A 24227-nucleotide genomic window follows, 5' to 3' on the forward strand; every position below is an offset into this window, starting at 1 on the left:
CTGCTGCTTCCCCTGCTTGTGCTCTCTCTCTCGCTCTCTTTCTTACTCTCTCAAATAAATAAATAAAATATTTTTTAAAAAGGAAAAAAATAAAGGAAGTAACCAAAACCCACGGATATGTGTATGGGTGTTATGACTGTGGGAAGAACAAGAAATGATGTCAGTTGTTAACATGTTACCTGAAGGTATGGGTTTAATGTAGAAGGAAGGACAGAGGAAGGGAGAAGAGGAAAGTAAATAAAAAGGAAATAAAGCATTTCCCCCCAGCATGAGTGATATCCAAATTATTTTAAATTTTATTTGTGTAACTGTGGCTGTGGTGTGTATGCATGAAAAAGGAAAGATTATGGCAAATAACCTGAATGTTCATGGTATATTATATGATTAAAACCAAGTTGCAGGTTGATGTGTATTGTATGTGTCTCTTTTAGTGAAAACAGACAAAAACAAAGAACTATATATTTTTCTATATGTGGAGAAAGGTATAGAAGGACATACCTGTTAGATCTATCCTTCCCTGCCTAAGTACCTGAAGGCTACCTGTTGGATACTTGAATGAGTGGGATTAGGGGTGAGGAAAGGAATTCAGGATTAGCTTTTTCTTCATGCATTGTTGGATTTTTTTTTTTTTACTTGATAGAAAAAGTGAGCATTCTTTGTAATTTGAAAAACAGCAAAGAAAGAAAAAATATAATTGTGTCTGTCTCTAATAAGGCTTCAAAATCTGGTCATTTAATAATGGCAGTGTGGGTGAAATTTTGGTATGAGATTATAATTCTCTTCACACACAATGAAAAGGTTAATGGAGCAGAACGCTCCAAAAGTGATTAACAAATGGCAGTAGGATCAGAGTTTATTGTTTTTGGCCAAAATATAACAAAATATTACTGAAACTTCTAATCAGAAATACTAAAAATGAGACTTGGTAAAGTTTCTCCCAGTGTAGAGCAAAAACAACAGGATGTAAGGAAGCCATGAAGACAGTTGTAAATTGTAGGGTAATAGCTTAGTGTTCAGCAGGTAAATTGAATAGTTACTTGTTACCAGTTAAATTTCAGCTCTGCACAGTTACTTTGTTAAGTACAGGGTATCACAGTGGTTAAGAGCAAGAGCTTAGTTTAGCAATACTTAGTAACTGTGGGACTTCAATTTTCTCCTGTAAAAATTAGACAATGATAATAATAGTAACTACCCCATAAATGTGTTGTGAGGAGTAATAAATTAAAAACATTTAACGTGCTAAGAAGACAGCCTAACACAAAATAATTGCTTAGTAAGTGTTACTGGCTATTTGGATCTAAAACCCTGGCTTTGAATGAAACACTTCAATTTTTTTTTTTAAGATTTTATTTATTTATTTGACAGAGCACAAGCAGGGGAAGCAGCAGGCAGAGGGAGAGGGAGAAATAGGCTCCTTGCTGAGCAGGGAGCCCAATGTGGGGCTCTATCCCAGGACCTCAGGATCATGACCTGAGCTGAAGGCAGACACTTAACTGACTGAGCCCTCCCAAGCACCCCTGAATAAAACACTTCTAATGAAGTATTCATTGTGCAAAGTAAGCCTAACAGTTATCTTTAAACAATGGGAGTGGTACCTGGCACAGTATTTTGCCTTAGTAGGCACTCTACAAATATTGTTTGAATAAATAATTTTAATTTCTTTCACTTGATTTTATCAGAATCTCTGATAAGTTTAACATTATTTCACTTATTTCTTTTGTTTTCAGAAAATTAAAAGGAAAAGTACATCTGTAGGGTGATAATTTGGGTGAATCATAGTTAATGGATTGAAGAATAAAAGATTCCTATGTACTTAAATAGGTACAGTTTTCAATAGGGCAATATGGAGATACTAATTTGTATTTTCAAGAATCATTATGGAGGAGAGGATTCTGGGAAGATGGAAGAGTAAGGAAGCATCAGGAATCTGTTTCCCGACCTAGACAGGGATTTCACTGGCCAGATCTGTCTGATGTAAGGGTTTTTGGAATTCTGGAGTTTATTGAGGGTTTGCAACTTCCAGAGGAAGACTTGGAGGATAAATTGCAGTTAATTTCCATCAATTTCAGCTCTTAGCACAGTAGCAGCTACCCATTCTTTATCCCCAGCCACATGGCAGGCAGCTGTGCATAGGGCATCTTTCACACAGTCTGCAGGAGTCGGGTAGACAAAAAGGACCCTGCCTTCCAAATATCAAGAATCTGTGCTGATTGCTAATTCCTGCTTGGATCACAGAGTTGCAGACAAGGAGTTGGGCAACCATTGTTGTTGCACCGTTCCCACTGTTGCAAGTCCCTTCCCATCCAGCCGAAGTGGCTTTCGGGGATTTAAATTGACAACTCCCCACCACACTCCAACTTCATTTTTCCGTTTTTCTCCACTTGGCAATCAGACATTAAAGACCAGGGCATTGAAAAACAGCTACATACATGGGGAAGATTAGGAAGTGACAATGCATGCCCAGGGAAAGGTTCAGAAAAGACCTGCCAAAACCTTAGGTTTACACGGCAGGCTGATCCTCAGCACAGAGACAGCCTACAGTAATAAAAAACAAAAACAAAACAGTAAACAAAAAGAATAACAAGACACAGCATACCCTGGGGAAAAGAGAGAATCTAATTTCCAGAGTTAACTACATTATTAGATTCAAATGTTCAGTTTTCACTTGATCTTAGACAAGAGACTGAGAAGTGATGACATATGTTCAATTTTCAACATAAAAAGTCATAAGGCATACAAAGAAACCTGAAAGTGTGGCCTATTCAGAGGAAAAAAAATCATCAGGGTGCTTGGCTGGCTCAGTTGGTGGAGCATGTGACTCTTGATCTCAGGGTTGTGAGTTCAAAGCCCCACACTGGGCATGGAGCCTACTTAAAAAATATATTTTTAAAAATTCATCAGTGGACACTGTCCCTGAAAAAGACCTAAGGCAGATATACTAAATAGAAACTATAGGGTGCCTGAGTGGCTCAGTCAGTTAAGTGTCTGCCTTTGGCTCAGGTCATGATCCCAGGGTCCTGGAATCGAGCCCCGAATTGGGCTCCCTGCTCCAGGGGAAGTCTGCTTCTCCCTTTCCCACTCCCCCTGCTTGTGTTCCCCCTCTTGCTATTTTTCTCTCTGTCGAATAAATAAATAAAATCTTAAAAAAAAATACTATAGACCAATTGTCTTAAAGATGCTCTAAGAACTAAGGGAAGATGTGGAGAAAGTCAAGAAAAAATATATGAATAAATGTATGAACAAAAAGTTGTTCTTTAATCATGGATTTTGCTGTATTTCATTGATATGATAAGTTCTTTTTAGTGCTTTGTGAATAGTTTATAATTTCAGTTTTGATTTCCTCTGATTCGAGGGTTATCCGTAAATGTGTTTCTTAATTTCTTTCCCACTTGGTTGTCCTTGTGCTGCTGATTTTTCATGGTGTAGCAATGGCTCATCTGTCATATTCCTTGAGATTCTGCCATAAATAATGCAGCATATGTTAAGACGAAAGAAAATAAAACCTGATCCTTAGCATGACCCCAATACTTTAGTTTTATCTCCCAACGAATCTGATTTTCAAATTCCACCTGAACAGCCACACATTTTTGTTACTCACAGCTTTACATGTGTTGTTCATGCCACCTAGGAAATCATCCCCATCATGAAAATCTTTGAGTCTCAGTTCAGGTGTTCCCTATTTCATAAAATCTTGGCAGGTTCTTCATCCAGCATTCCCTTCCTCTTTTAGGTCCTGTTGAATATCTTCCTTTTGCCCTTCAAGATTAACTCTTAAACCTTTTCCACCTTACTATCTGCCCCAAGGATGACCTGTTGGACTAAATAATGGGTTCTCTTGGCCTCTGGCTTGAGGAACAATGGAAAGCCCTAGCAGGAGATATGAGGGATATCCTGTAGGGTTGTTTTGGTCTAGCCTCATCCATTTGTGTTTATGAACCCCCTGCCCTCCCCACTGGCCAAAATCTTTATTTTTTTGGAAGTAGGGTTCCATACAATATTTTGTTAGTATCAGATATACAACATAGTGATTTGACAATTATATACATTATGAAATGATCAGCACCATAAGTGTAATTACCATCTGTCACCATACAAAATTATTACAATATTACTGACTATATTCCCTATGCTGTACTTTTCATCCCTGTAAATTATTTTATAACTGGAAGTTTGTATCTCTTATGCCTCTTCACCTATTTTACCTATCCGCTAAACCCCCTTCCTTCTGACAACCACCAGTTTGTTCTCTGTTGAGTCTGTTTTTTGTTTGTTTTGTTTCTTAGATGGTATTTGTCTTTTTCTGTCTGACTTACTTCACTTAGCATAATATCCTCTAGGTCTATTCATGATGCTGCAAATGGCAAGATTTCATTCTTTCTTGTGGCTGAGTAATATTCCATTGTATAATATATATCACTTTTTAAATTTACTCATATATTGATGGACGCAGGTTGCTTCCAAAACTTGGCTACTGTAAATAATGCTACAGTGAACTTATGGGTTCATATATCTTTTCAAATTTGGTATTTTTATTTTCTCTGGGTAGATACACAGAAGTGGAATTACAGGGTCATATGGTATTTCTATTTTTAATTTTTTGAGGAACCTCCGTACCTTTCTCCACAGGGGTTCCACCCATTTCTATTCCCACCAGCAGTGCACTACACATCCTTTCCTCCACATCCTCACCAAAACTTATTTCTTGTCTTTTGATACTAGCCATTCTGACAGGTGTGAGGTGATAACTCATTGTGGTTTTGATTTCCGTTTCCCTGATGATTAGTGATGTTGAGCATCTTTGTCCATCTTTATATTTCCTTTGGAGCAATGTCTATTTAGGTCCTTTGCCCATTTTTGATTGGGTTATTTGCTTTTTTGGTGTTGAGTTGTATAAGTTCTTTATGGTTTTTTGGATAATAACCTCTTACTGGTTATATCATTTGGAAATTTCTTCTTCTATTCAGTAGGTTGTCTCTTCATTTTGTTGATTTTTTTTTTTTCTGTGCAGAAGCTTAGTTCAAAGTAGTCTCAATTGTTTATTTTGCTTTTGTTTCCTTAGCTTGAGGAAACAGATACAGAAAAATATTGCTAAGGCCAATGTCCAAGAGATTACTGCTTATGTTTTCTTTTAGAAATTTTATGGTTTCAGGTCTTACATTTAGGTCTTTAATCCATTTTGAGTTTATTTTTGTGTATGGTGTCAGAGAGTGGTCCAGTTTCATTCTTTTGCATGTAGCTGTCCATCTGCTCTAATATGTCATGCAAGGCCATTGTTTTCTTACTGATTTTCTGTCTGTATGATCTATCTATTCATATAAATGGGGTGTTATAGTCCCCTACTATTAGCGTATTACTGTCAACTCTCTTTATGTCTGTTAATATTTGCATTATATATTTAGGTGCTCCTGTGTGTAGATGTTTACACGTGTTATATCCTTTTGTTGGATTGATCCCTTTATCATTATGTAATAGTGTTCTGTGTGTCTTGTTACAGTCTTTGTTTTAAAAGTCTATTTTGTCTGATAAAAGTATTGCTCCCCCAGCTTTTTTTTCACTTTCATTTTCATGGAGTATCTTTTTCCATTCCTGTAACTTTCAGTCTGTGTATGTCTTTAGGTCTGAAGTGAGTGTCATAAGCAACATAAAGATGGCTCTTGTTTTTTATCCAGTTACCCTATGTCAGTTGATTAGAGCATTTAGACCACTTACATTTAAGGTGATTATTGATAGGTATGTACTTATTACTGTTTTGTTAATTTGTTTTTTTGGTTGTTTTTGTAGTCTGCTTTTGCTCCTTCTCTTGCTCTTCCCTTGTGATTGATGACTTCATTCAGCATAATGCTTGGATTCCTTTCTCTTTGTTTTTTGTGTATCTATTATAGGTTTTTGGTTTATGATTACTCTGAGGTTCATATATAACATGTTAAATATATAGCACTCTATATTAAGTTGATGGTTGCATAATTCCTAACACATTCTTAAAAGTTCTACATCTTTACTCTTCTATCCCTCTGTGTTTATGTATATGATGTCATATTTTACATCTTTTTATAAACTTAAATTTTTTTTGAAATGAGGAAAAACTTACAGATAAGATGGAAGTACATTTAAAACTTTATTCCTGAGCCATCTGAAAGTTGTCATCCTGATGTCCAATTACCCCAAGTAATTGAGTGTGTATTTTCTTATAGAAAATAACATTCTCTAATATAACCACAATACAGCCTTCAGAATTGAGAAATTAAAGTGTTACATTACTGCCATCTCATCTTTAGACCCCATTCATGTTTTGTTGGTTGTCTTAGTAATGCACTTTATACCAAAAAGATGTGTTTGAGAATCACTTATTGCATTTAGTTGTCTTATGTTTAGTTTAATTCAGTCTGGAACAGTTCCTCAGTTTTTCCTTATATTTATGATCTTGACACTTTGGAAGATTACAGGCCAGTTATTTTGTAGAATGCTCCTTAATTTGGTTGTCCAGTGTCTCTTCATGGTTAAATTCAGATTATACATTTTGGTAGGAATATCACAGAGTTCACTTTGATTACTTGATTAAGGTGGCATCTGCCAGGCTTCTCCACTGTGAAGTTACTCTTTTCCCCCTCTTTGTAATTAATATTTTGTTAAGGGGTACTTACTATGTAAATATCCCATTTCTTGTCAAATTTTCAAATTATTTATTTATATGTGTATTAATTCATGGCTTCCCATTTTATTCAGTGAATTACAGTCTGTTATCATTATTTATTATGATGCTCAAATTGTTCGTGTTAGTAGAAAATGATATTTAGAAGCTGAGATCTGGATGGTAGCTGTGGTCATTGCTGTGGGGGTATCACTGCTCCCAGGTCCTCTCAGCAGAGTTAGACAAAGCTAGGGATGATACATTTGTGTACACGCACAGTTACATCATATCTATTTCTGTATCTTTTTCTGTTGAAAGCCATGAGTTCTCACTGATTCTGATCTGACACTGTACAGCTCAAAGATGAGAGTGGGAGGAGAGAACTTGAGTGCTGGATGGAGTTAATTAAAAATAACCCAACCATTGCAACAAAAGCAGTTCTAAGAGGAAAGTCTGTGGTGATACAGGCCTACCTTAAGAAACAAAAAAAAAAAGGTCAAATAATCTCACCTTAAAACCTAAAGGATCTAGAAAAAGAACAAATAAAACCCAAGTTGAGTAGAAGGAAGGAAATACTGAAGATCAGAACAGAAATAAATGAAAAAGATAAACAAAATTAATAAAACCCTTAGCCAGATTCATCAAAAAAAAAGGACCCGAGTAAAATCAGAGAGAACTGACACCTCAGAAATACAAAGGATTATGAGAGAATAGTATGAAATCTTCTATGCCAACAAATTGGACAACCTAGAAGAAATGGATAAATTCCTAGAAACACAGAATCTTCCAAAGTTGAATCAGGAAGAAATAGAAAATTTGAACAGACAGATTACTAGCAACGAAATTGAATCAGTAATCAAAAAACTACTAAAAAACAAAAGTCCAGGACCAGATGGCTTCACAGGTGAATTCTATCAAAACATTTGAGGGAGTTAATACCTATTCTTCTCAAACTGTTTCAAAAAAATAGAAGAGAAAGGAAAACTTCTAAATATATTCTATGAGGTCAACATTACCCTAATACCAAACCAGATAAAAACACTACAAATACTCTCTCTCTCTCTCTCTCTCTCTCTCTCTCTCTCTCTCTCTCTCTCTCTCTCTGCAGGCCAGTATCCCTGAACAACACTGATGCAAAAATCCTCAAAAAATATTAGAATCATTCACCATGATCAAGTGGGATTTATTTCAGGGATGCAAGGATAGTTCAGTATTTTGCAAATCAGCTTGATATATTACATCAACAAAATGAAAAATAAAACTCATATGACCATCTCAGTAGATGCAAAAAAAAAAAAAAAGCATTTGATAGAACTTAGTAACCATTTATGATAAAAGCTCTCAACGAAGTGGGTTTAGAGGGAACATACTTCAACATAATAAAGGCCACATATGAAAAGCTGACAACCAGCATCATACTCAATGGTGAAAAGCTGAAAGCATTTCCTCTAAGATCAGGAACAAGACAAGGATGTCTACTCTTAACCACTTTTATTCAACACAGTACTAGAAGTCCTAACTGCAGCATTCAGACAAGAAAAGAAGTAAGAGGCATCCATGTTGGTAAAGAAGTTAAAACTGTCACTATATGTAGATGACATGATACTCTACATAGAAAATCCTAATGACTCCACCAAAAAACTAGAACTGATAAATGAATTCAGTAGAGTTTCAGGATACAAAATTTATACCCAGAAGCTGGTACTGTTTCTATACACTAATAACAAAGTAGCAGAAAGAGAAAGGAAACAATTCCATTTACAATTATACCAAAAATAATAAAATATCTAGGAATAAACCTAACCAAGGAGGTGAAAGACCGTTCTCTGATAGAACTATAACTATATAACTTCTATATAACTAACTATAAAACACTGATGAAAGAAATTGAAGATGACACAAATGTAAAGATATTCCATGCTCATGAATGGAAGAATTAATATTGTTAAAATGTCCATACTACCAAAAGCAGTCTATAGATTCAATTCAATCCCTATCAAAATACCAATAGCATTTTCCACAAAACTATAACAAACAGTATTAAAATTTGTATGTAACCCACAAAAGACCCCAAATAGCCAAAACAATCTTGAGAAAGAAAAACAAAGCTGGAAGAGAGGTATCATAATGCCCTATTTCAAGATACACTGCAAAGCTGTAGTAATCAAAATAGTGTGGTACTGGCACAAAAATTGACACATAGATCAGTGAACAGAATCGAGAGCCCAGAAATAAACCCACACTTACATGGCCTATTAATCTGTGATGAAGGAGGCAAGCAATGAGGAAAAGGCATTCTCTTCAATAAATGGTGTTGGGAAAACTGGACCACTTTCTAATACTATATACAAAAATAAATTCAAAATGGATTAAAGACCTAAGTGTGAGACCTGAAACCATATAAATCCTAGAAGAGAGCACAGACAGTAATTTATATGACATAAGCTGTAGCAACATTTTTCTAGGTATGTCTCCTCAAGCAAGGGAAACAAAAGCAAAAAAGAAACTATTGGGACTCCATCAAAATAAAAAGCTTCTGCATGGCAAAGGAAACTATCAACAAAATGAAAAGGCAACCTACTGAATGGGAGAAGATATTCACAAGTGATATATCCAATAAGGGGTTAATATCCAAAATATATAAAGAACTTAAGCAACTCAACACCAAAAAGCCAAATAACCCAATTAAAAAATGGGCAGAAGACCTGACTAGACATTTCTCAAAGACATGCAGATGGCCAAGAGACACATGAAAAGGTGCTGAACATCACTAATCATCAGAGAAATGCAAATCAAAACCACAATGAGATATTACCTCACACCTGTCAGGATAGCTAAAATAAAAAACACAAGAAACAAATGTTGGCAAGGATGTGGAGAAAAAGGAACCGTCATGTACTCTCGGAATGCAAACTGGTACAGCCACTGTGAAAACAGTATGGAGGTTCCTCAAAAAATTAAAAATAGAACTACCATATGATCCAGTAATTCCACTAATGGGTATTTACCCAAAGAAAACAAAAACACTAATTCAAAAAGATATATGCATCCGTATGAGGTGGGTTTTTTTAGTTTTTTTATTTTAATTCCAGTATAGTAAGCATTCATCTATTGATGGACACTTGGGCTGCTTCCATAATTTAACTATTGTAAATAATGCTGCAATAAATGTAGGGGTGGGTGTGTGTGTGTGTGTGTGTGTGTGTGTGTGTGTGTGTGTCCAGTGGAATATTATGCAGCCGTTAAAAAAGATGAGATTGTGCCACTTGTAATAACATGGATGGACCTAGAAGGTATTCTGGTGAGTGAAATATTTTGACTGAGAAAGACAAATACCATATAATTTCACTCATATGTGGAACCTAAAAAAACAAATGAAAAACAAAAAGCACAATCATACCTATAGATATAGAGAACTAAATGATGGTTGCCAGAGGGGAAAGAGCTGGGGGGGATGGCTAAAATAGGTGAAGAGGTAGGAGATACAGGCTTCCAGTTATGGAATGAATAAATCACAGGAGTAAAAAGCACAGCATAAGTAATATAGTCAATGATACTGTAATACCATTGTATGACAGATGGTAGCTACACTTGTGGTGAGCATAGCTTAATGTATAAGCTTGTCTAATTATTTTACACTTGAAAGTAATGTAATATTGTGTGTCAACTCTATTCAAATAAGAAAGTAACCCACCCAATTCAGCCAATTTATTTCAGGGTAGGGGGTACTTGACTAAGGTGAGTTGAATTCAAAGAATTTTAGAAATTGAGGTCTTAAAAATTGTGAAATCTGAAAAAGAAACTGAGGGTTCTAGAGGGGAGGGGGGTAGGGGGATGGGTTAGCCTGGTGATGGGTATTGAGGAGGGCACGTTCTGCATGGAGCACTGGGTGTTATGAACAAACAATGAATCATGGAACACTGCACCAAAAACTAATGATGTAATATATGGTGATTAACATAACAATAAAAATTAAAAAAAAAATTGTGAAATCTGCGTTTTTTTTTGTGTTCTCTTACAACCGGTAATAATTGATCTTGAATCGCGGTTATAAACCGGTAGCACTAGTTGCTACTAATATTCTTTTTTAAAAGATTTTATTTTTAAGTAATCTCTATGCGCAGTGTGGGGCTCAAATTCACAACGCTGGGATCAAGAGCTGCATGCTCTACCGACTGAGCCAGCCAGGTGCCCCGCTACTAATATTTCTTGATGGGAGTTTGGGTTTCATTCATCTCATGTTGGAATAAGAATAAGAAAACAGTCAATTGTTAACTCTTTAGGATAGTTGTGTGAAATTATGAATCTATAAAATTATAATTGTGAAAATGAATAACAAAAATTGTTTAAAATGCTTAAGTGTTCAGAAAATATAGAAATGAAAAGCAGTACATAGAGCTTATATACTCTGAGTAGCAACCATATAAAACTTAAATATTTGTAGAAAGATGGAAAACTACAATGAAAATATATTGTGCACAGCAGTAGCATTTGGGTAGTTCTTCCAGTTTTCTTTTGGGATGTTGACTGATACTGATTTGGAAGTGCTGATAATGCGATATTAAATTACAGTGTCTACATTATAGATAATAAGTGCAGTTTTGGAGGAGACAGAAGAAAGTGAGATAGAAATGCATGTATATTTCAGCCTTTATTTTTCCTTCTTTCTGCTGACTAAAGCAATATAGTGAGTCCAGTTAGATAAAGGCTGAATGCTTTGGTCTTTTCCAAATGCCCCCTAGTTCTGTAATGATGACAGTAGCTATAGGGTCTTTAAGTGGGGCCACTCTGGGAGATTCTTTAGTCCTGTGTCATGGTTAAGAAAATTGCAGCCCTTCTGCCTCCTACTCTTCCCTCTTCAGGAGGGATCTCATGGATCAGTTATCTTACAGGGCTGTGAGAAGAGGGCTAGTTACAAACCCAAGCAGAACTCCAGAAAGATGCTGTTTTATCTCACCACAGGTAGTATTCGTTTTAGGAAGTGATGGTTTCATACCACTAAAGGGTTGCATAATGTGAATGGGCCACTGCCAGTGGGACCCTTCCATTGAGGCTAAGAATATGTAGCTGCTGATGTCTATCCTTTTGTACCCATACCTCCTTGTTCAAAGAAAGTAACTTGAATGAAGGAATGGGGAGAGGATTTATTTGGCCATTTCTGAGATTACTTCCCTGGATGTTTGTTGTTCCTGTGGTGGGAGATATTGGGTCCTAAGCATGAACTTACCAGGTTGACAGCCAGATATTTAGAGATGGCAAATGGAGATCCAAAGGTTTTTCAGAGTAAAGTGACCTAGTTGTCTTATTGTTTCAGCCAGAACTCTGACTTTCTGAAGGATTAAAATGACAAGGATACATTATAGATCTTGTGGTGGGGTCCTGGGGTCACTCTCTATTAAGAGGGGAGGCCTTTATCTGGGGATGTAATTTAAGAAGGGACTTCTCTGAAAACATGCCTAAGACCACAGATCAAGTGCCATGTCTGCTATGAAGATTTCTCTAACTCCGCCAGCCCATATCATTTTCCTTCTCAAATATGTTTATATCCACCCTTCATTCATATTTTACTATGTACTAGTATTGAACTTTTTACTAACTGCGTGGTCTGTCTCTTCAACCATATTGTAAACTCATTTTGAACCAAGACAATGTTTTAAATGTCTTTCAAATCTCTCACAGTGTCCCTTGCAGTGGTAGGGCCCTTTTAGGAATTTAATAAATATTTGCTTCCCAAGGTGAAGAGAAATCTAATTCTGAGACCCACTTGTGTCAAGGCTAGTTTCTTTCAGAATATTGATTCTTCTTTCTCTCATTGGGTGTGGCATAGGTTTCAGTTGGCCTTGTTTGTGTTTACTTGCATTTCAAACCTTCTGTTGTTTCTTTCTTGTTCCTTGGAGACTGTTTAAAATTTCCATGGTATTTAGTGTGTGTGTTCATTTACAGTATGAATGAATATGGGAAATAAATCTCTCTATATTTCACCTTATAATATGGAGAAGCCAAGTAGGAAATCTAGTTTCATCTGTCAAATACAGGCTGTTGCCTGTTTCCTTTGGATAAATCTGCTACAAAAGACCAGGGATTGTATCTGGTCCTTACTTGGACTAGGATCCAAATGATGATTAACTTCTGGCCAGGCTTAAAATGGAAATGGACCATCTGTAAACATTTATGTTGGGTAGAGACCCAAAGATGAATGACCTGCAGTGGGATTGAAGAACTAGCCCAGAATTTACCTGACATTTATGAAGACAGGACAGTGTTTCCTGATACTTTGTGGGGTTGTTTTGGCAAACATGACACAGATGAGACTTTTTTCCCCCCTTCCTAGACACCTTGCTTGCACTTTGGGTAGCGCCTGCCAAGTGGACAGCAGAGCCTCGGCTGTGGCTTAGATAGACTTGGATACCTGATGGGTGGGGCTGTAGCATCCACTTAGAAAATTAAAGAGAAATTAAAAAAAAATTAAGTTGTCTAGCCATAAGCACAAGGAAAACTATGAATATCATAAATAACTGTAACAAGATAAAAAAATAAAACAACTAGTTTAGTATTCTCATCATATTCAAGTATTCTTAATTACTATATGTCAGAATTTAAGACCTAGATGGGACATTCAGTATTATCTATGAATAGAACAGAAGTCTGAAAGAGTAAGCTATACGTCAAAATGTTAACAGTGGTTAACTCTAGATAGTGGGATTGTTTTTGTTTATCAGCATTTTCTGTTTTTTTTTCTATTTTTTTTAAAGATTTTATTTATTTGAGAGAAAGAATGAGAGAGAGAGAGCATGAGAGGGGGTTGGGTCAGAGGGAGAAGCAGACTCCCTGCTGAGCAGGGAGCCCAATGCGCGACTCGATCCCGGGACTCCAGGATCATGACCGGAGCCGAAGGCAGTCGTTTAACCAACTGAGCCACCCAGGCGCCCTGTTTTGTTTTGTTTTTTTCTATTTTTGATACATTATTTATATAATAAAAATAATTCTCACAGCTGATACTCAAATGTTGTTCCTGTCAGTAAAGATGATATCTATTACTGCATTAAATAGCAGTTTTACTAAAAGGGAAAAAGTTTTCTAGTTGAATCCTCTTATTTTAACAATGGATTTATAGATCAAGAGAAACAAGTAATATTTAATATTAAACAAAATACATAGTAGAATTTAAAGCCATTTTCTCATAAATATTCCTTTAGATAAATTAAAAACTAATAAGAATTTCTTTTCTGTGTGAAATCTTACTTTATAATAGCAACCTCATTTTATAATAGAAACGTGTGGGTCAAAGCTACACATTTCCAGTTATAAAATGATTGAGTAATGGTGATGCAATTGACAGCACAGTGACTGTAGTTAATAATACTGTTTTGCATATTTGAAAGCAGCTAGGAGAGTGGATCTTGAAAGTTCTTATCATGGTAAAAAAAATTGGTTGCTATGTATGCTGATGTATATTAACGATTTGAGGTGATCATTTTGGAATATATGTAAATAACAGATTGAATCATTATGTTGTATACCTGAAACTAATATAGTGTTATGTCAAATATACCTCAATAGAAAACAGAAGCCAGAAAAATACATATATATACACGAAGACTTTCTGTGGAAAAGTATGAAGGGCCAAGAACTTAATATATTTTGTTGGATAGGAACTTCCTGTAAATGACATTATTTTCATATTTATAGGTGGGAAATAATAATCCCTAGGCTCCAGCAAAAACCTTCAAGATGTGAAGAGTTTTAATGATTTATTACTTTAATGGTTTGTGAAGGATTTTTTTATTAAATGCTTTTTATTTTGGACTGTAAATGTCTTACATAATTTTTTAAAGTTTAATCACAAAAGAAAAACAATTCCTTAAAATCTGAAAGTACACCTAAATGAAGGAGCCTAACTGCATATAAAGTATGTGGCATAACCACATAAAAAAACAATTACTTGAAGTGGCTTTAGAACACGGCATTTTGACTATACATCCCAAGTAGGAGATATTCTATGGATAATAAAAATGGAAATAAATGTCAAACTGCATTCAGTAGTCATGTGATTAGTATTGATATTTGTATTAAATGACTATGTTGCCATCATTAGGTACCATAATTTTCAGCATAAAAATGATACAGTATAAAATCAAGGAAGTTAATTAAAAATCCTATAATCTTAAAAATCAATCAGAAATAGCATTATGAACTCATGTTGTATTTTTCTCTTTTTTTAAAATTTATTATGTTAATCACCATACATTACATCATTAGTTTTTGATGTAGTGTTCCATGATTCATTGTTTGTGTATAACACCAGTGCTCCATGCAGAATGTGCCCTCTTTAATACCCATCACCAGGCTAGCCCATCCCCCCACCCCCTCCCCTCTAGAACTCTCAGTTTGTTTTTCAGAGTCCATAGTCTCTCATGGTTCATCTCCCCCTTCGATTCCCCCCCCTTCATTCTTCCCCTTCTGCTATCTTCTTCTTCTTTTTTTTTTTTTAACATACAATGTGTTATTTGTTTCAGAGGTACAGGTCTGTGATTCAACAGTCTTGCACAATTCACAGCGCTCACCATAGCACATATCCTCCCCAATGTCTATCACCCAGCTACCCCATCCCTCCCACCCCCTACCACTCCAGCAACCCTCAGTTTGTTTCCTGAGATTAAGAATTCCTCGTATCAGTGAGGTTATAGGATACATGTCTTTCTCTGATTGACTTATTTCACTCAGCATAGTAGGGTATTATGCTGTGTGAAGGGTTTTTTGAAATAAATTTTTAGTAGGATAGAAAGTAGAAGTTTTTCAAAAGTTATCTATGTGAAGTTGGGAAGTATTAACTATGGTATCTGTGTTCAGGTGTCTATTTTCCAAAATAAGTACATAGCTCTTTTTAAAATTGATGAGGGTATCAGAAAGAAAGATGACTGATTATACTTATACAGAAAAATGGAAAAAATAAGGTGTAATAACATGAAAAACTTTTATTTAGTTAGTGCTCACTTTGTTCTAAACATTGTTTTAAAGGCTTTACAAATATTAGAACAGTTAATCCTCTCAAAAACCCAGTGAGGTTTAGATGCTTTTTTAAAATCCATTTCGTAGGTGAGGAAATGGAGGTAAGTTCACTTGCCCAAGGAGCCAGGCTTTGAACCTAGAAAGTTCCAAAACATGTGTTCTTAATGACTAAACTATAGATAGCTGTTTAGAGGAAGAGAAGTCATTTTAAGCATTTTCCCCAACTCCAGGCCCCATTAAGTTATATATTTTACATGAATACTCTCTCTTTAAATTATAAGCTCCAGCCCTACTTTTCTATACAGTTAGAAGTTTGGAGAGAGGATGGGTCAGTAGATCCATAAATGGTATTAACCTTACTTCAACCTTTGGAGACAAACCATAAGAGACTTTTTTTTTTCTAAGATTTTATTTATTTATTTGACAGAGAGAGCACAAGCAGGAGGAGTGGCAGGCAGAGGGAGAGGGAGAAGCAGACTCCCCACTGAGCAGAGAGCCTGACGCTGGGCTCGATTCCAGGACCCTGGGATCATGACCTGAGCTGAAGGCAGACGCTTAAATGATAGTTAACTGCCCCCATAAGACGTTCTTAACTGTAGGAAACAAACTGAGTGTTGCTGGAAGGGAGGTGGGTAGGGGGATGGGGTAATGGGTAATAGGCATTAAGGAGGGCATGGGATGTAATGAGCACTGGGTGTTATATGCAACTGATGAATCATTGAACTCTACGTCTGAAACTAGTAACACACTGTATGTTAATTGAATTTCAATAAAATAAAATTTAAAAAAAGTGTAAGTACATCTCTGAATTATTTTTTTTTAAGTTTTTAATTCCAGTTAGTTGACATACAGTGTTATATTAGTTTCAGGTGTACAATATAGTGATTCATCAATTCCATACATCACTATTCTGGGTTATTTATTTATAGTTTAAGTTTTTTAAAGTTTTCTTTAAGTAATTTCTACACCCAATGTGGAGCTCGAACTCATGACCCCAGAATCTAGAGTCCTATGCTCTTCCGACTGAGCCTTGGGTTTTAATATTTTATTTATTTATTTGTCAGAGAGAGGTGCACACAAGCAGGGGGAGCTGGCAGAGGGAGAAGCAGGCTCCCCGTGTAGCAAGGAGCCCAATGGGAGACTCGATCCCAGGACCCTAGGATCATTACCTGAGCTGAAGGCAGCCACTTAACCGACTGACCACCCAGGCATCCCGCCTTGGGTTATTTTTAATCTAAAAATATTATAAAGTGTTTCAAACACATGTGACTATAAATTCCCTATAATTTCTCAAGAATCAATTCAGTTTCAGAAAAATGATTGCTAGGGGAAATTTATTCATTCAAAATATTTTAAAGGGCTTACTGTATGCTGGGCATTATAAATTTTAAAATGATATGGTCCCTCAATCTGGTATGGGAAGGACTACAGTGATGTGTATTCTACTTTCATTGTGACAGGTTTTCCAGGATTTGGGGACTGAAGTATTGTCTGGTGCTGCTAAAGGCTACAACATATGCCTTTTTGCCTATGGGCAGACAGGCTCTGGGAAGACATACACCATGCTGGGGACCCCAGTGAGTATTGTATTGGAATATGATCTCTTTCTATTGCTGCAGCAAGCCTGAATCTCACACTGTCCGTGTTACTGAGAGAAAGAATGAGAATTTAGTAGTCAACTTTAATAAGATTTAATGGGCTCTCTTCTGTATTGAGAATGGGTTTCTCAGTCCTTTAAGTGAAAGGTGAACTTTGATTAATTAGCCCCTCTTTATTAAACCCTGAAGAACTTAGAATTATACAACTCCCTTTGACAAAGCTGACCTTGTCAGTCCTGAATTTCTCATAGCATTTCCAAGTTCATCACTTGAAGCTTTTAATACCTTTGGTGTGGACAAGCCCCAGACTGAATCTGAAGTGTTTCTTAGGGCTGTGCAGAAATGGGGCTATGTGTGTTAGATCTGAGCTTTGGAAAGAAGCAGGAGAACCAGGTACTGGGATGGAGGTTTAAAAAGTGTGAAGGACTTATGAGAGCCTTACTTTGTCATGGAATATTGGAAGGGTCAAGGTCCTTAAGCATACCTCTTTGTTTTAGGTTTAGAAGTATCTTGGTGAGTTGAATTGGTGTGGCAGGTGGCAAATAATGCTACACAGGAACATTCTCTGGGATACTTTTCCTCCTGAAAGATTATCCTTGCTACCTTGTGCTCAACTCATTACTTACTCAGTCTGTGTTTAGTGTGATTTTATATATTTGAAGTTAAAAGAAGAAAATGCCCACTAAACCACGGTATACAACCTTTAACCTATGTACAAGTTAGCAGTGGACCCAACATGAGAAAAGAAGCTACTTTTCCCTAAAGTTTATTTTAAACACCATGTATTCTAGTTCTCCTGTGTGTATAGGGATAGAAAGGTTCTGGGAGGGACCAGAGTGGTAAGTAGGTTTATCCAAGAAGGATGTAAGCTTTATTGTGTGAAAGCAGGTACCTGGGTTTGTTAGCTTCTCCTCTCTTCCTTCTTATGGTGATGATCTGCCTCTCAGCTGGTACTTTCCTCCCATGAGTGTCTCCTGAGAGTCAGGCAAATAGTCTTTTATATACCACCATGGAAACTGCCTAAAATGAAGAGACTAGCGCAGGGAGCCCATGTGCCCACCCCCTGCCAACCTTGGTTTCTGGGTGTTGGAGGAGAGTTTCACTGTGAGTGAACAGTAATGTTTTTCTTTCTTCTGTTCTCCAGGCCTCTGTTGGGCTGACACCACGGATATGTGAGGTATAGGCTCTATTTTGACTAGATCCTCTCAAAGTAGACCTTCTTTGTACACTCCCTTCAGTGAAACTCCAACCCTCTGGTTTGTGCAGGGTCTCTTCATCAGGGAGGAGGACTGTGCCCCACTGCCTTCCTCTCGTAGGATAAAAGTAAGGTAAGAACCTTTCAGGCTCTGGGGCCTAAAATATTTCCATTTCCACTCCAAATTCGAGCATGTTCAGCTGTCCTCTCTGCTTCAAGAGTCATCCAGAGGAATGGAGAAAAGCCACAGCAGGAATATATTTTGCAGTATAGGGAGATGAGAAACATACTTAGATCTTGGGGTTGCAGGAAACTTAATTCCTATTCCAGGCTTAACAAACAGGTGTTTCCTGTGGACCAGCTTGCCCTGTCTGGTTTCCTTTTCTTCACTTTCCTTACAGTTTAATACTAGCATTTGGAATTTCTCTTCCAGCTCCTGCTGGGTTGTTCTTTTCTTTGGGTCAGTAGTTCCTAAGCTCTAGTTCCGAGACAGTGCTGTCTACTCTGATGTGAAGTTTTAACCAGTCTGTAGCGAAAATGTTGGTGCAAGGTTACCAATTGCCCAATTACCCTTAATTTTCTGTATTCTATTTTTTGGGGGTTCAGTGTCCTTTTTAAAAAACATGAGATGTAATTCACATACCAAAAAATTCATGCTTTTGAAGTATATAGTTCAGTGATTTTTTTTTAATAAGGTTGTCCAATCATCCTTACTATATAATTCCAGAACATTTTCATCACCCCAAAAAGAATAAATGCCCTTTTTAAAAATTAAATGATAGTAAACAGTATTTATACATTTTTTAAGTTTGCAAAGTAAAAATTTGTAGGCCTGTATGTGTGTGTGTGTAAACATGTACATATATATTAAATGTTTTATTATCCATGAAATCTGGGAACCACTATCCTGAGAGACATCTGGGCTTCCTGTGTTCAAATCTGAGAAAGAAGGAGAAACAATTTATAAGAAGAGTGTGCATAGAGTTCATCTGAGCTGGAGCCTTTTTTTTATGGCCGGTGGCTTCACAGGCAAACATCTATGTTCTGATGAGGAAGACCTTTCTGTGAGAAGTTTGTTTTCTTATTTAACAAAATCTTTGCTGATTTTAATTAAGAATTGTAGTTATGTTATTATTTTAAAAAGGAATAAAATGCCAGCAGGTACCTATAAGATAGAGCATATCTTAAGTAGAAGCCCAGTGTGTAAAGCAGGTAAAATGAGAACTCTCCTACTTAAATTAGGGGTAGGGACCAGAATCTTTCTCATTTAGCTTTCCTCATTGCTTAGCAGTGGCCCTCGAGATGCCTTCACAGAACAGTAAGAGCTCAAAGATCATGTTTGAAAATCTCTTAAGAAACAAGCCTGTAAATTCTGTGGTCTGGTGACCTGTTAAAGGGGTAGGCTGGGGACAGCATACCCCAAAATCGTGCTGAAATAGCCTCTTGAAGGCTAAATTTGAATCAGGACTGACATTGTAAACCTACAACTGTGAAGTGATGACAGCTAATGTGGCAACATAATTGTGCACACATAGAGACTCAAGGGGCAACCCTGACATGGTCAAGATCTTAGAGAGTCAGAGGTAGAGCTAGATCAAGAATTAGGGCTTTCTGATTCTTGACTTAGTGTTTTCCCCACTTTTTTCCAAATCTTAACTATGTTGCCTTTTTTTAAAATGTAATTTTGAAAAGATGTCACCATCTTCCAAAATCTGATTATGTGCCTTGTTCTACGTGTCTCTAGTTTCCTGGAAATCTATAACGAACGAGTACGGGATCTGCTGAAGCAATCTGACCAAAAAAAGTCCTACACTCTGCGGGTCAGAGAGCATCCAGAGATGGGGCCCTATGTACAAGGTGAGCCACTGTGGTCCTGGAGGTCCGAGACCAAACTGAATTCTGGGAAGCTTTCCTAATGGTCACTGATTCATTCAACAAATGTATAATGAAACTTGCTATGTGCCATGTACTGTACTAGATGTTGGAGAAGTAACAATAAATAGAAAAGACAGTCCTGCCCTCACAGGCAGGCTTATAGTCTTATGGGGGTGAGGCAGAAAATAAACACTTAATTACAAGTTGTGATAAAGACTAACAAAAAAATAGATGTCATGATGGAAAAGAACAATGGGCCGTGTAGATAGTCCATCTGCATGGCATGGTCAGGAAATACTTCTTTGAGGAGATTCAGGATCCAATCATATAAAGAATGGTATAGCAAGGGGAAGAGTGATTCTCTTCCCCTAAGAGCCCTAAGAGAAGGGCTGGGTGGTTTCCAGGAGGCCAGTGTGTCTAAAGCATGGTGAATGAGGGGGAAAGTGGCATGGAATAAGGTGGGGTCTGTCATGCCAGGTCCAGAGGGCCTGGACTGATTTTCAGGTCAGCTAATCTCCTTTTCAGGGTAGTTTCACTGGTGGCTATAGGGAGATGAGGAGATGTCACACATGGCACGGGTCTGAGCTGCTTCCTTATTAAGTGCTGTTATTTGGTGTTTGGTACCATCTGTCTTATTCTATTAGACTAGGTCTTACTTTTTACTCTTTCAGGCCACTTACAAAAAAGCAACACAGGAATTTTATGCTCCTGTTCCTTCAGAAATATACTAATTTAAATTCTGACAAGAGACAGATGTGAAAGATCAAGAGCTGGTCTCTTCTTTATCGGGGCATGGCTAATGGAGTGTGTCAGTCACTGATTCTGCTACCTGTGTCTTTTCCCAAATGTTCCATCATAAACAGCAGCCTGGAAACAAACAAACAAAAAATATCATTTGCTTTGCTGGGAGCCAGTGGAGTTTACTTCATAAAACTCTGTGAATATACATTTCTGTGTAAAGCAGTACTTAGAGGGCAGACCAGGAGTTGATGCAGTAGTGTCAAAATTTCTTACCTTTGTATTTTATTTTATTTTAGTATGTGTGTTTGTGTGGTAGGGGCAGTAACTAGAGGAGACCTCAGATGTAGTCCAAGTGTCCCCATTGCACAGAAGCTAAAACGAAGCTGCAAGAAGCTACAGTGTGTTCCCAAAGTCACACAGCTAGTTGGAGCAGGGTTGGAACTGGGAACCTTGCCTAGGATAGGAAGAGATGAGTGGGACAGAATCCTGTACATCAAGGAGACCTGTGATCATAGATTCTTTGATTAGCATAGTAATTGAAACCCAGAGAAGGTGGGAACTTATGCAAGGTCATTCAGCTTGAGTGATACACCCAAAGCCAGTGATAGGAACCGGACTGAAATCTCAGGGCTCTTCTGGACCTTCATGGATTGAACCCTTTTTGGGAGGGAAGATGGTTAGTAGGAAATAATTCTACCCAGCAAAAGGTCTCTTAGGTCCTTTGGGTTACATGTTTTTGAAAGTTGGTCTGGACTTTGTCAAATCATGACAAATACAGGTCAGCAGTCCTCGCATTTCTTAGTGAAGGAGCCTTGAACTCAAGTAGTATAGAACCGTCCTTGGAAGCTAAGACCCTGAATAGTCACACTGAACTATTATTTCCATTACTACCTTTCTGGTGGCATTGCAGCAAACTTTTTTTTTTTTTTTTAAGATTTTATTTATGTATTTGAGAGAGAGAGCGTGCGCGCATGTGAGCAGAGGGAGGGACAGAGGGAGAGGGAAAGAATCTCAAGCAGACTCCCTGCTGAGCGTGGAGTCTGACACGAGGCTCTAACTTAAAACCCTGAGATCATGTCCTGAGCTGAAATCAAGAGTCAGATGCTTAACTGACTGAGCCACCCAGGCACCCCTACAGCAAATTTTTAGTTTTCTAAATGTTTGCTTTTTCATTCATTTATTTATATTATCTGCCTGCCTGCCTGTATCTTTGTGTATCTCTATCTTCAGGCTCATATATTCTGTGAATATGATTCCCAAGTGGAAAGTGGTTTCTGCTTTGAAACCAATTCTATGGGAATTTATTGGGTACCTGCTAGATACCTATACTCTTCAGGGTGTCCCAGGAAATAATGGAGATATAAGAACTTACAGTTCTAGTTCAGAATTGTGAGCTAGAACTTGATAGTTGCCTAAATCAAAGGAAAGAAAGGGAGTAGCCTATTACTTTCCATTAAATAATTTATTAATTAGATGACTGGTTGAAATCTGAAACATACACGGGCCTACCCAAAGCACACATAAGAGGCCAGTGATAACAGGTTCTTGGTGTCATTTAAGTGAAAAAAAGATAGTACAGTGTTTTTGCCTTGGCCTTTATCTTAATATAAAAGGATAGGTACAGAGCAGGAGGTGTTGGAGGTAGGTAATTGCATTGTCAAAAAAAATTTTTTTGGTATTTTCTGTGTGTTCAATCTGCATAAAAATTCTTTTCTTTTTAATTATTTGTCTTCTTTTTAATTCTTAAACCTTTTTTTCCCCTTGCCTTTCTGCACTTACTAGGACCTCTGGTACCATATTAAATAAAAGTGCTAGCAGTATTTAGTCTTGTTTTCCAGGGCAAAGCTTTAACATTATATCGTTAAGTCTGATGTTTGCAGTAGCATTTGTTTTTAACAAATATTCTTTATCAAACACTTGTAAAAATATCTGTAGCAAAGGATCAGTTGTTTTTTTTTTTAAGATTTATTTGAGAGATAGCGTGTGCATGTGTGCAAGTAGGGGAAGGGGTAGAGGGAGAGAGAGAATCCTCAAGTACACTCCCCATTGAGCATGGAGCCTAATGTAGGACTTGATCCCAGGACCCTGAGATCATGACCTGAGCTGAAGTGAAGAGCTGGCCACTTAACTGACTGTGCCACCCAGGTGCCCTGCAAAGGACCAGGTTTTTTGTTTTTTTTTTTAAATTCCAATATATGGCAAACTAACACTTTGATAAAATAAAGATGAACTACTAGAAAAATGAAAAAGACATCCTAATTCAAACCCAAATTCTTTTTACAAGTTCAAAAGATATAAAATCACTCTGTCACATTGTTATGTATACTCTCAATTTCTTTATCTATCTCATTATGTACCAATAATAGTTTGAGAACTGGCCTTAGTCTTTGGACCAGCTTTGAGAAACATTGCCATAGCAGATTAAGGGAATTCTCTTTTTCCCCCTAGTTTTCTTTTTTTAAAAGATTTTATTTATTTATTTGAGAGAGAGAGAGAAAGAGAGAGCACAAGCAGAGGGAGGTGCAGAGGGAGAGAAGCAGGCTCCCCCCTGAGCAGAGAGCCCAACATGACCTGAGCCAAAGGCAGATGCTTAACCGACTGAGCCACCTATGGGCCCCTTTCCCTAGTTTTGTGAGTTTTTGTTTTTTAACATTGAAACAAATTAAACTTTTTAAAAAGTCCCAAGTACAATATAAAGAACGTTTTTCTTGAGCCATTTGAGAGGGAATTGCCAATCTAATGACCCATCTCGCCTGATTAATTTAGGGAATTTTCCCTCCATTCCTTCAAACAAGAATATTCTCCTGTATACCTGTATGATTACAACACAACCACCCAAATCAGGAAATTAACTTTGGCATGTTACCACCATCTAATTCTTAGAGCCCATTTAAATTTCCCTAATTGTCCCAATAATTGCCCATTTGAGAATCATGTGTTGCATGTTGTTAGGGCCTCTCTCTGGTGTTCTTTGGTCTGTAAAGTTTTCTTGGTCTCTCTTTAACGTTCATGAAGTTGACAACCATCAAGTGGTGTACGGTTTCGATTTGTCCCATTACTCATGATTTTCAAGATGGTATCTGCCAGCCTTCTTCACTTTAAAATTGCTATTTTCCTTTTGTAGTCAATAAGTATTTGTGGGGTAGTACTGTGAAATCCTGTACATATCCCATCTTCATCT

At 37.1% G+C, this 24227-nt stretch overlaps 1 protein-coding gene across 1 annotated transcript in view; it reads left to right on the plus strand.

The window, feature by feature from the left end:
• STARD9 (StAR related lipid transfer domain containing 9) overlaps positions 1-24227 on the plus strand; it is a 134878-nt gene that overhangs the window by 38016 nt on the left and 72635 nt on the right. Inside the window, 4 exon segments of the mRNA XM_027569243.2 lie at positions 17098-17214; positions 18380-18412; positions 18502-18563; positions 20175-20287. Of these exon segments, the coding sequence (XP_027425044.2) occupies positions 17098-17214; positions 18380-18412; positions 18502-18563; positions 20175-20287 (325 nt within the window).

The sequence above is a fragment of the Zalophus californianus genome, chromosome 6, assembly GCF_009762305.2.
Source record: "Zalophus californianus isolate mZalCal1 chromosome 6, mZalCal1.pri.v2, whole genome shotgun sequence".
NCBI classification, from domain to species: domain Eukaryota; kingdom Metazoa; phylum Chordata; class Mammalia; order Carnivora; family Otariidae; genus Zalophus; species Zalophus californianus.